The 13,388-nt window shown below is 40.0% G+C and overlaps 1 protein-coding gene across 1 annotated transcript in view; it reads right to left on the reverse strand.

Annotated features, from left to right (window-relative positions):
- The window catches only part of LOC145979454 (phospholipid-transporting ATPase ABCA3-like), a 128,805-nt gene that overhangs the window by 59,847 nt on the left and 55,570 nt on the right, over positions 1–13,388 (reverse strand). Inside the window, exons 13-15 of the mRNA XM_083112359.1 lie at positions 11,240–11,378; positions 6,035–6,284; positions 3,380–3,558 (exon numbers count right to left, since the gene is read on the reverse strand). Coding sequence (XP_082968485.1) covers positions 3,380–3,558; positions 6,035–6,284; positions 11,240–11,378 — 568 coding nt within the window. The remainder of the gene's footprint in view (positions 1–3,379; positions 3,559–6,034; positions 6,285–11,239; positions 11,379–13,388) is intronic.

Consider the following 13,388-nt stretch of genomic DNA (forward strand, 5'->3'; position numbering starts at 1 on the left):
TGATATGCCGGGAAAGTACTGTACTAGTGTTGAAAAAGCCAGCATTATTGCATGGCGAAGTGAAAACATCCCGATAAAGACGACATGTAAACAAACAGGTTGTGCAAAATCAACCATAATGAAGGTACTGGTAGGACTGCATCCGACTGTCATTCCAAAGCACAAATTGGGTGATGGGAGGCAAAGAAAAACAACCAAATCTACAGACGCTCTCCTAATGAGAGAAATAAAGAAAAACCCTCGACTGACAGCGTAAGAACTTAAAGAAATGCACCCGAGTCTGCTGGAAAACTTTAGTGTTCGCACGATCCAGCACCGTTTACAGAAAGACTTGGTTTTGCCGTGCCGTACTGCTGCTAAGAAACCACTACTCACTGCCCGCATGAAGAAAGACAGACCGTCTTTCTTTTGCAAAGAAACATGCACACTGGACACCAGCACATTGGAGGAAAGTCATGTTTTCTGATGAAAGCTCATTCCAACTGTTTCGAATGGGAGCTGCTAAGGTTCGACGTCTATCATCTTCAGATCGATACGATCCAAAGTATACGGTTCCGACCGTTGGGCACTCCCAGTCTGTAATGGTGTGGGGGTGTCTTTCAGGTGAAAAGGGTTGGGCAGGTTTATATTTCTTACCGCAAAACGTGACGATGAATGCAGACCGATATATCAATGTTCTTAAGGACCATTTAGTGGATATGCTTCAGATCCACGAGTGTGATCTTTTCATGCATGATAACACTCCCTGTCACATGGCTAAGAAGGTAAGGAAATGGCTTGAGGAACAACAGGTTAGAGTGGCCTGGGAATAGCCCCGATCTCAACCCAATTGAAAATTCTTGGCATCGTATGAAGCACTTCTTGGGAAAGAAGAAGATTCAGAACCTACAGACCCTCTAAACAGAACTGAAGAAAATGTGGTGCATTGACATGGACTTAAATTCCTTCCGAAGTCTTGGTGATTCCATGCCCATGTGCATCCAAATGGTTCTCAAAAGTAAAGGCAACATTACTCCGTACTAATGAATGCATTTTTTGCTGTATCTAATAACTTAACAATAGCTTTTCACATGAATTTTCAGTATTCTTTGTGCTTTTGTTATGAGGTCCGAAGTCATTTTGCAGCGGCTGTATATATAGATTGTTTACCAAATATGTTGATCAATTATGTGTTTCCCCTAAATTTCCATTAAATTTTAATTTTTTCAAATTCCCAGAGATTCCCACTAGAAAAATAGTGTCAGAGATTAAGGTATGAAAGATCAGCATGCATGATGAAGAACAAAATAGACACCCTTCATTGTTGACGAATAAATGACAAATCCAAATGCAAAAAGGAACGATACTGATGCCAATGTATTGGTATCGGAAACTATCGGTTGGAATTCATCTACCGATACCAAAAGACACTTTTCGACTTATTGGTCTTGTAAGAGGTCCACAAAAATGCAGTGCCATACCTTCGCAGAGTCACAGCATCCTGGAAATCATGTTCATTCAAACTTTCTATTTATTTTACACCAATTTTTCACGAGAAACTGTATTTTGTGATTACATAATAGTAACTATTTTCATATTCTGATGAAATTATTCAATATTTTAAATCAAATTTCTTGTTAAATTGATGCATATGATTGAAGAATATTTACACACCAAGATTGATCAATATTTCGAACAAATCATAATTGCAATTTTCAAGTATCGGTATTGGTGAGAATCGGTAAGAGTATCAACATCTGTATCAGTATTGGTTCAGCTCTAACAAAAATAGTGTAATATATGAAGTAACACTGTGCAATAAATAGGGCTGAGGCAGCCAGATTAGGCAGGCTTAGAAGATGGTACAAGCCCTACCATTCGAAAAGAAACTTAGGGTAGAGGTTAAAAACTGTGAGAAGGGCAACTAAATGAAAAACTGAGATATCTGAAATGTGATAAAAGCTAACCATCAGACAAAAATTGGCCTAAAATTTATAAGTGAAATTGTACATAAAGAGATTTGTTAGCTGCAGGCCTGGTTGAGCTGATATCACCTCACTTTTCCTGACAGAAAACAATGCCTGAAGTTATTAATGTGCATAAATATTAGGGATGGGACAGATTAATAGGTACGGCTGATATAAGCATAGTGGTGTATTGGTAAAGTACCTATTATTTTACCAATCCGATATATCTATGAATATCTTATAATTTAGTGCAAAATTGTGCCATTTTGGTGTAATTTTTATGGATAATCTTCATAGAGAGAGAGAGAAAGAGGAAAGAAGAGGCTCTCTCTGTACTTTCTCTTTTCTGTCTCTCTCCCTTTTTGGGGAGGGAGGGAAGGGGGAGGGAAAGGAAGGGAGGGAGGGGGAGGGAGAGAGAGGAGAGAGGGAGGGAGGGAGGGAGGGAGAGGGAGAGGGGGAGAGAGAGAGAGAGAGAGAGAGAGAGAGAGAGAGAGAGAGAGAGAGAGAGAGAGAGAGAGAGAGAGAGAGAGAGAGAGAGAGAGAGAGAGAGAGAGAGAAGCCCCTCCCCTCCCCTTCTTCATACCTTGCTCTTTAACAAAGTAAATATCTAAATATGTAACATCGTTTGCATTACAGTCACCTGTAAAAATATTTATTAAGGAGGTTCGTGAACCATTCAGGTCCTTCAAGGATAATTTGGAATTTTATATTGGATCAGCAGAATATCGGTTATTGGTATAGGTACATTTTTATATCAGTACTTTATTGGTATCGGCCAAAATTTCATATCAGCCCATCCCTAATAAATATGTAAGTATTACGTTGCAATTATATGTATCAATTTTTCAAGTTTTGTTTTAAAATATTCAGAAATTCCATCACAATATTAAAATAGTTGTCATTAACTAACATGTAATACTGATGCAAAATTAATAAGATATTTAAATTTTAATTTCCAGGTTAACTAGACTCTCGAATAGTGTTGCATGGTACTCACGACATAGCCAAACTCTGAAAAGTACCACCTGATACTGGCTTAACAGCCAATAAGGTATCAGTATATGCTCAAGCCAGCCTCCATGGCGGAGTGGTTAGCATAGCATGGTAAGATGCTAGAGATCCCAGGTTCGAATCCATGCCCGGACATGGGTGTTCTTTGTGATTGCCGTTTCATCAATTTCATCATATCATCACTCATCCTCATCTTCACAATTAGCCAAATCAATCAATCAAGTATCTGCTACACCCTAACATTAAATATATCTAACAAAATTATTTGTACACATTTCTAGTTTGAAGGAACTGTGGAATCAAAACTGCATTGGGATTCGTCAAAATTTCTTCAAGAACTAGTGACCAAATATTCAGATTGAAACTCTTAGTGGAAAAGGTGGAGGGATTATGATTAAAATAATAGAAGCATTAGACCTTACCTGCTATAACTTTGGATGGTGAAGCAATTGTACTGTAACTTAAAACCTCCTTGTTGCCGGTAGCAATATGAACAGACACTGAATCCCCTGCTGGAATGGTGACAAAATCCTCTTCTTCTGAGATGTCTAAAATTTCACCAAACCCCTTTCTGTCCTGTTCCTCTGCCAGCATGCCAACCCTAGAAAGGAAACAAAACCAATAATGGAGGAACCAACTGATAACAAATTTACAATACAAAGTTATTCTCCTCATGACCACTTACTTATAGCTTGAATAGCAAAATGTAAGAAAATGTTCAGCCTCTTTCAAACATTTGTAGACACTGTTATAAGTGAGGTAGAGATGGTGACTTGTGTTCTTGGAATAATAATAAGAAAGTAACTATTTGAGAGTCCTGCACCATGACCATCCGGTCTAAGGTGCAAGCTTTGGGCTCTGGCTACGTGACGTCAGCAGGTTCAAGTCTCCTGGGGGAAGCATAACAACTTTTCTCCTGAGATTTCGGCCTGTGCATGGGACCAGTGGCCGCATACCTTAGTGAGGAAATTGAGGGGCAACAAATGAGTAGCGTAACTCGGTTGTAGAAAACCTATAGCAATGGTTGTAGGTTCCTTGTGCTGACCACACATCACCCATGATCTCCCACTTCTGGTGGGAGTGAGGACGGCAGACGGTAGGTAGGCCATGGACCTCACAGGCTGTTGCGCCATGAGTTATTAACTATTTGAGCAAAAACACATAACATGCAAACTTAATTGGACATCTCTAGGTTTCCAGAGAACACTTCACATCTTCCGCTGGTGGTGCGGGTCAAACCTATGACAGACCTATCATTTTACTGCAATCGGTGTGCTAACCTGCTACTAAACTGCTCTACATGCCCAATTAACATTGAAAGCCAGTAAATATGTCCCTGCAACTTGCAGAACTGTTGCGTTCTTTGCTAAACAACCCATTTTTACACCAGGATGCCCATAAAATGGGAATCTGAAAGAGCATTGACCGTTTCTTCCCATAACTCTCATGCTGTTGAAAGGGACACAAAATATATAAATGCTAAGTCTATGAACCAGATTATGGCAAACAAAGAAAATGAAAACTTACGAGAAAATTACATGAAAAATTAGGCTAAACCTGGGTACTTGGGCAACTCTACCAGTGAATAGCCAAGATGCATTGGTTAAAGTGTCTATGTCGAGCCTCTATTTTTCATTCAGTTTTGACCTTAGAAATATTTTAAGCATTTCTTAATGTTGTTAATTATGCAGTGCAGTGTTATTACAAAACGAACAGATAATTTCTCATCATTTTATAAAACCAACTAGTTGATTGCCCAGTGTTGCCTGGGTATTTATTTATCTCAATCTTCTATTAGACAGGAAAATAATTAATTCTAATTATAGTGTAAAATGAACTTGGAGTTGAAACGGAATTGAGAGTGTCAGTATTCATCTCAGCGGCTGCAAAAACTATGGATTCCACACTAATATCAGTCGTTTTACATCATCCCCTTCCTCCCCTACCTCTAGGGGTGTCTTGGGAGTTGAACGGCATTGGGAGTGTCACTATTCATCTTAGCGAACCCGCCAACTATGGATTCCACACTAATATTGGTCGTTTTTGATTATTTTTACATGTCACTGTCTCGGTATCCAGTGACGTATAAAATCACGATTCGATATTTATCATTTTGTGTAATTAATCATATAATGACTTGTGTAAAGTGTGAAATCTGGTTTTTGTAATTTGAATATTTCCAATGCATATATGTGGTGAAATTGATATTCGAGCAAGACATCGGGAGTTGGAGGACAGGTTTTCTGAGTCACCGCAATAATCGTCAACACGGCGAAGTACATGAAATTGGGGCAACCGAAGCGACTTGTCACGAATCGAAGATGGATTTATTTTCATCAAGACCAACAGAGAATTCACTACGGGAGGGCAAGTTGTTTTCATCAGAGATGTTCGGCAGACCACAGATTCCCAGATAGGCACCAGGCAGGCGAGAACTTAATCCGCTGCATAGAACCGAAGACACGCCCTTTGACCGCGTTTGGACACAATAGAGCGGGGGTGGTTGTACTCTGCTCAAACCGAAGCCAAGTTTAACGTCTTTCCAAATGACATTTTTGATCTCATATAAATCTGCGGGACTTCCGAGTTCAACACACCATTATGTCAGGATTTTTGTAGCGAGAACATCTCCGCACTAGACTCCCGTGTACTTATTGTTTTCGTGAACTTTACTTTGTTTGTGGACAGTCAGCGAGTAACCGCTCCTGAAGTAATTTGCGTGTGCTTGTTTTGGTGATAACATTCGCGGTAATTTGTTTTTGTGAAACGAGGACTAACCAGAACTATGGCTGGCTAACATGATAGAGAGAGGGGACAGACTGCTTTCCCCGAATCCTGCAACCACGATGCTCCACTACCATTGAGATGTGAACGTACAGCCGACGCCAACACCACCAACGCACCATGGCACAAAGCCAACAACACCGATATATGCGTGCGCGCGTGCAGAGAGAGAGAGAGAGAGAGAGAGAGAGAGAGAGAGAGAGGGGGGCCTTCAACTTTGTTCCCTGAAAAATGTAAAATCGAGGATCCACTGTCTTGACATTGGTAGCAGCTCAGCCCTAGTATATACTTACTTCAGAAACACTTCATCCATTGTTGTGATCGTTACGCCAATCCCTGAAATTCCCAACTGGTGCTTATTTATCTCCAAGTGATCAAACAGTTCAGGGAATTTTGCTGTCTGCTCCGAAGGCAAAATGTAAGACAACTCAGTCCTCCCGTCCTGCTTCAACTCTCCCTCAGGGATGAAGGATTTAATGGTGTCTGTTACACTCCTCACACTGCAAGTGCTACCTTTCACTATGTGTAGGTGATAGCCCGCACCTGCAATACAAAACAAGATACAGATTAAGAACATATATATCTAACTGACATTATACCGATCTAGTACACTTCCATAGTTGGCATCAATTATCTTCACCATTGTACAAGGTAACCAAAAAAGTTCTTGCCGTGTTAGAGTAGTGATAAACAAAGAGCAATACAGTGGACGGTACGTACCTTTAGGTTTCGAAGTATAATATCTCCATCAGCATCCAACACCTTTTGCCAACGTTCCTGCAGCTGCACAATACCCTGGTGATAAAACTTGGTGGGCTTGGATGCAAGGAAGTCCGTGAGTGCATTCCGCAGTTCTCCCTCATTTGCGAAGGATCTCCCACGGAGGAGGTTGTCGAGGGAATGAAACAGGTGGTAATCTGTTGGTGCAAGGTCCGGTGAATATGGTGGATGGCACAGTGTCTCCCAGCCAAGTTGCTGAAGGGTCTCCCGGGTCCTCTTTGCCACATGTGACTTGGCATTGTCATGCAGGAACAGCACAGCCTTGCGATTCACCAATGCTGGCTCCTTCTGCCGCAATGCACGGTGCACCCTTTGCAACTGCTGAGAGTAAAGGTCAGCAGTGATGGTCTGACCAGGTGGAAGGAGCTCGTAATGCACCACTTGCCGACAATTCCACCATACAGAGAGCATAAACTTTCGTGGGTGCAGAGGTGGTCTTGAGGTGTGAGGAACAGGGTCACTTGGCGACAACCAATGTCTGGTACGCTTGGAAGTGTCATAGAGGACCCAGTTTTTGTCACCAGTGAACAAGCGATCAAATATGTATGACGGTACGTCAGAGGTGAGGGTTACCTGCACACAATCACGTCACGAGAGCACCCGAAAAAGATTCCCTTCACACCAAAATTACTACAACTTTCAATCTTGTATTTTTCAGATGACTCTCATGTGTCATACCCGGTATGCTGAAAGCGCTGATAAAGTACTGCTGAGAGGGAAATTTCACCCTTCAAAGAAATAAATTACTTTACCCCACCATATATTTGCACAACCCTAGATGCTTAAGAACCTACCAATCGTCTAAAGAATAAATTGTTACTGCTTCACAAATTCTGAAGCTTCCTATGGATATTCAGGTTCAAATTTCAATGATAATTCAATGTATATATATACCCTTCTGAAGTGTCAATTACTACCCCAACTCCCTAACTTGCACTCAATCCTTGACAACTCAATTCCGTCCTTGAATATCCTTTTATCTCAGAAACGTGGATGAATTTAATTGTTCATAAAACCCAACAGAACCCAAACCTTAATACTGTCTAAGATCTGTGAAAAGCGTAGATGAGATATGTAACACTATTATCTCCTACCACTTGGTGAGTTTGCTTAAAACAAATAACGATGCTGGATACATCCAAAGCACACCCAAATTCCTCCCTGCTGAAAAAGAATACACCTTTAGTAGAACATGGATTCATGCACTGAATCTAATTTAGGATAATTCACATGTTAATTCCAAGTAAAAAAGAATTCATGAACTATTGGACTTATTTATTGGTTGCCGAAATTAATTTTTACATGACTGTACCTTATAAGCAACAGGCGACTTCTGATACTACTTCAAATTAAACAAAACAGTCATTTGTCTCAACATTAACAGCTGATGATTACTTTAAAATTGCATATGCTGACAATGAAAACTCATGGATACATTGGGCAACACCGCCTCAAACTGACATTTTCTACCTAGGAAATAATAGAACAATTAAATATACCCAATTATCATAGGTATCACGCTATCCTTTATGGATTAATAAGCAACACAACTGACTGCACCGAACGACTTTGTACACTGCAAGCATGCCCATCAAAGGACCAGCGACTTTGAAAATCACAATAATTTATGATAATGTGTTTTATCGATAACAGTGACTTGATGCAAATCTTTATGATTTACATCATCTAAGTTCCACCTTTGCTCAAAGATTAACTATGCATTTTGCTTATTTCACAAAAGAATTCAATTTTTCCGTGGCCAAGCGACGTCCGCCATTTGCATTTACCACGAGATCTTGCACGAATGATTTTTCAACTTCTTCGCACCACTCGCAACACACGTAAGCATGCTATTGAATACGGATGTATATTAGACAGATCTGCCGATAAAGTACGTAGACATGAGCTCATGTATTAATTGTAACGAATTTCGGCTTACCTCATTGCCGGTTGGTTTGGAGCACATGGATCGCCTCCCCTACCTTTTTCCTTTCGTTAAACCAAAAGTCCTACAGACGCATCATGTTTTACGAGTAAGTCCAGCTGATCTCCAACCTTTCATCCTTCAGAAAGACTATAACATAGCCCTCATCTTGCCGTGTGTTTGAATATTCCGAAGATTATTTCTTCTCGCCTTCCAATCTTCCGCACATCAACCAACATCCATCCTTCTTCCGCTCACACTTTCCCTCCAAGTTCCAACAACTTTTTTTTACAGCATGTTTTTCCGTGTTTACAAAAACAATATTTCTGAACATATTATTGAAAATGAATATATATATATATATGTGTATGTATCAAAGATCTTATTATAATAAAGACTTAAATATTACTAATTATTTATTTATGTGAACTATGGAGAATAACGTGCTGTATCAATTAATTTTAACGTTAAGTGCGCATATTGTAAGATCCCGTAAAATCGTTGTCAGCCCGAAATGTTCCCGTGCACAAGACGACATCAAACTTTTTGTGTTATTTATTATTAAAATAAAGGATATTATGACGAAAAGTCAAAAAGTGCTACCATGAAGCTTAAATATGAACCAAAATGGATTTTATCATAAGATCGAAATTTACACGAGACGTAACTAGAGAATTTATAGCTTAATTCCTAAAATTCCGATTGGGGCCTACCAACATTAATTTTTTACTGTTAACATGAGCAGCGATTATTTTAACAGCACTTATAATCCATCTTTCGTGAATTACTTGCATTCAGGGTATCTGGATGTGTTTAAATCACAGTTAATCATCCCACCGGTTTGTAGGTAAGGTGAGATAAACCAGCAATATGACGATATCTGTCATATATGGGTATGTTCAGGTGCCGAGTGAGCAAGGACAAACAGGCTGTCACTCGTTCCTTGTTGGCTGCCGACAATGTGTGGGGTACCCACTTGCTTAACTTGTAAGACTTCCCTATCCCATGCAGGTGCAGTCTGACTGTTTCAGCGGAAACATGGAACCTTTCTGCAAGTTCATCACACGTTAGACTACTGTCCTCCTCGATGGCTGCTTTCAGGGCCTCGTCATTCAACACATGTGGTGGTCCACTGCAAGGTTCATTCGAAAGGCTCACATCTCCTGAACGGAATTTCTGGAACCAATGCCTGGCAGTGCGTTCGTTCACGGCATTCTCCCCAAATGCCTGGCAAATGCTGAGACTTGATGCGGCAGCTGACATGCCCACTTTAAAGTAATACAACAAACACACGCGAACAAGCTGCATCGATACCTCCATTTCTCTTCGACACTGGACGGTCTATGACTGCTGTGTGTGCGCAACGTGCCTGTATTACTGACAGTCGATGGTCCCGATCGCTTGGCAGGCACGTGCTTAATTTCGTTTCCTCTCTGTGAGCACATGATTAATTGGACGTCAAAAATGGCAAGAACTTTTTGGTTACCTTGTAATTATCCTGAAGATGGTAACTAAAATTCAAAGCTAACATTCGTTTGAGCATAAAAATGTATTACAAAATCATTATGAGACACAAGATGCTGTCTTAGAAATTATTGGTCTTTCAATACTACGCACAAATTATATTAATTACTACAGAAACTGCAATAGAGGAAATTACATTTAATGTAAATTTCATTTTAATACTTTTTGTATCAATTTAAATTTGATATTAGCGTTTAGTTATGGCCTAGTGTTGGAAAACAATTTCTTTCACTTCACGTTTGGATCAACAAATCCAATGCTGCTGAACATATGTTATGGACAGGGTGTGAATTAATTGGGGAGGGTGCAATCCACTCCCCTTCCCAATTAGGTGGAAGGATCACTGTCAAAATAAAGGTTAATTTTCATCCCTGGCAAGGATAATTTTACCTCCCTCACCCCCCATCATAAACAATAGTTGCATATATATATATATATATATATATATTTTTTTTTTTTTAAATTTTTTTTATATAGGGCTGAGCTGATACCAATCGATACCAGTGTTATTGGTATTGAAAAATTTCAATTGGAAATAATTCACTAGTACTTGCAAATACAGAGTTTTGGGTATTGTGGGAGATTTACAAAAATCGCATGTAAAACTTTAGCGAATTTTAATTATTTGGAAATTATGCAAAATTTGAATATTATAGTATATTTTGAACAAATATTAGGTAAGGTAAAGGTAAAGTTCCCTGTGCATATAGCACCGTGCCATGAAAACACATTTAGTGGATGTGGGGGGAGTAGGGTCCCACATATTCTTGATCTCGGTAATTTTGTTGGTGATGTGATCAGCACAATGCTCTGGCCACCTTTGGATCCTTGGCATTGTAGTGCTCTAAGCTAACCCACAGAGGTTGGCTAAATGACAGCTATTTTAATATTCTGATTCAATAGTAAATTTATGTCTATTATTACAGTGCAATACTTTACACACTAATTTTGAACAACTTTTAATTTTTGAAATTTTCAACCATCAGTGAAAATAGGGACACGTATCAGCATCGATTCAAAGTGATATCAGCTCGGCCCTAGTTAATTTAATGCTTCTTTAAGTGACAATAAGGATGAATGGCGAAACAAAGAAAGAGATGAAGATAAAAATACAATAACAGTTCACTTATTGAGGATTTTGACTTAGGCCTCTTGATTTTGTAGTTCACAACACTAACCACTATACCAGTAAAGCTGGCTACTGACCTTAAAAAATGATGCATTTAATTACTTCAGTGCTGAATATACATTGAGATTTTTGCATACTAACCATACAGTTTCTTGAGAAACATTGGTGTGCCGTAACAGAACACTTGTCCGTGAACCATGATTGCAATCCTATCCCCCAGTGCATCTGCTTCCTCCATGAAGTGGGTCGAGATAAGAATGGTACGTTGCCCTCTCATGCCCTGGAAAAGAGAAAATGACAACATTCAATTAGAATTGTGTAATGCTATCTATCAAACATGTAACGATAAAGTCCTATTGAAATTTACACCATTGTTGGATGACAACATTAAGGAAAATAATTAACCCTAGTTTCAATGCTCTTTGTCTACTAGCATTGAAACTATACAAATAGAGATATAAACATTTTAGCAACTTAAAATTACTCTTGTCTTCTTGCATGCACTTATTGTTTTCACTATACAGGTTGTTCTCTTTATACCCGACCATTGTCGATTCGGTGCTGCCACGTGGCGTATCATGCTGGAACTATGGGACTGCTGGCGGGAGCAGTGTTGCGTCTGACCTTGCAGGTGCGTGAGTGTTGGTAGTGAATGTTATCAAATGGCGCAGAAAATCAACTGGTATTGGAAGGGTTACGTAATGGCCCTTTTCCATGCTAAGTTTTCATACCTATGCATTGTGAAATACTCGGGGTGACTACTGTGAAAGCTATTGTAGCCCGTTACACACAACAGGCACTTCTTGCGAAACATTCACCCACGAAAACCACCAGGAGAAGGGTTGCAAGCAAAGTGTCACATACCGTGACATTGACGGCAAGGGGCGCAGCAACTTTGTTTGTCAGTGCAGGGAAAGTTTCCCTTGTGGCTTTATGGTTGTGACGGGATTCGGATATGAGGGTAAGTTGATGATATGCAAGGTGGACAAAAACGTGAAGGTGAATACCAGATACTTCCAAGACTCCATTCTGACACCTATCGGAGAGACATCCCACAATTGTATGGAATGGACGCAAACCAGGTGATATGGACAAGGCTTCGAGTCATACCGCCAGAACATTCTACGTTTTTATCAGGAAATAGCAGAGGAATTAGGAATTCATGTCATTCCGTTTGAAGACATTCCTGTGAAAAGCCCAGATGGCAGTCCAATGGATTTTTGCGCATTTGGACTGTTGAAACGACGTCTTCAACATCGCCGCCCGCTCACCCTGGATGGTCTATGGAAAGCTTGCAGGGAGGAGTGGGACAGAGTTCCCATGCCTGTCCTGCGCCGGAGATTGCTGCAATGGAAACTGCAATGCCGGGCGATAGTCCACATTGTAGGGGGTCCAATAGAACATGATCGGTGGTGGCGGTGCGGTATCTCTTAGGTGAGTACCCGTCAAAAATGGTCGGATATAAAGCGAACAACCTTCTGTATAGTTACTTTCTACTGACTTACAATTGATACAGACTACTTTTAGCAGACAGGACGTTTTACACTGTAAAACCTCCATACCTCCTGTGCAGTGATGTATAGTAATAAAAATAAAAACAATTACTGGTACTTAGCACAGAGTTGAAGTTCATTTTCTTTCCTTGGAAAAAGACTAAACTCTTGTTGAAAGTTCAATATTTTCATTCCCTCTTCTCTTTTGCGACCCTTGAAAAAATGTTCAAGGGAAGAACGTCCACCTGTGCCTTTCTCCTCCTGTCCTGTTTTAGGGAGGAGGGGGAGTGGCAAGATGCTTGGCAACTCCGAACTATCCTTTATCGGTGTGCACTACACCCCTAGATTTATGGCTATGGTTCTCTCTCTGATTAGGAAAAGAAAGTACATTTACAGAGGCCGAAAGTATAGTGTGCAGGATAGTGCGCTGAATCGAGGCTCTACAGAATCGACTGTTTCTTCGCTCGAGCGAATAACGCTCAAACAGGCAAACGATACGCTCGAAGTCCAGTAGTTCACGCACAACTGTAATTTGTCTGGGCCTTCGAATATACTTCGTGAAGTGAAAGATGCAGTGAAATTGAAACTAAAGTAAACATAGTCATCATCTCCATGTTCAAATGTAATTTAGTATATCTTACCAATACACAGCAATATATGAAAATGAATAGATGATTATGGGCTGAAACTGTCAGCACGAATTTTACACATATATTTGTACGATTATTGTCACATTGAAATGATACTTGATATTCTATATATTCGAGCGAATCATGCTCGAGCGTGGGGAGATTCGA

This window comes from Lepisma saccharinum, chromosome 26 (genome assembly GCF_977018435.1).
Source record: "Lepisma saccharinum chromosome 26, izLepSacc3.1, whole genome shotgun sequence".
Classification (NCBI taxonomy): Eukaryota; Metazoa; Arthropoda; class Insecta; order Zygentoma; family Lepismatidae; genus Lepisma; species Lepisma saccharinum.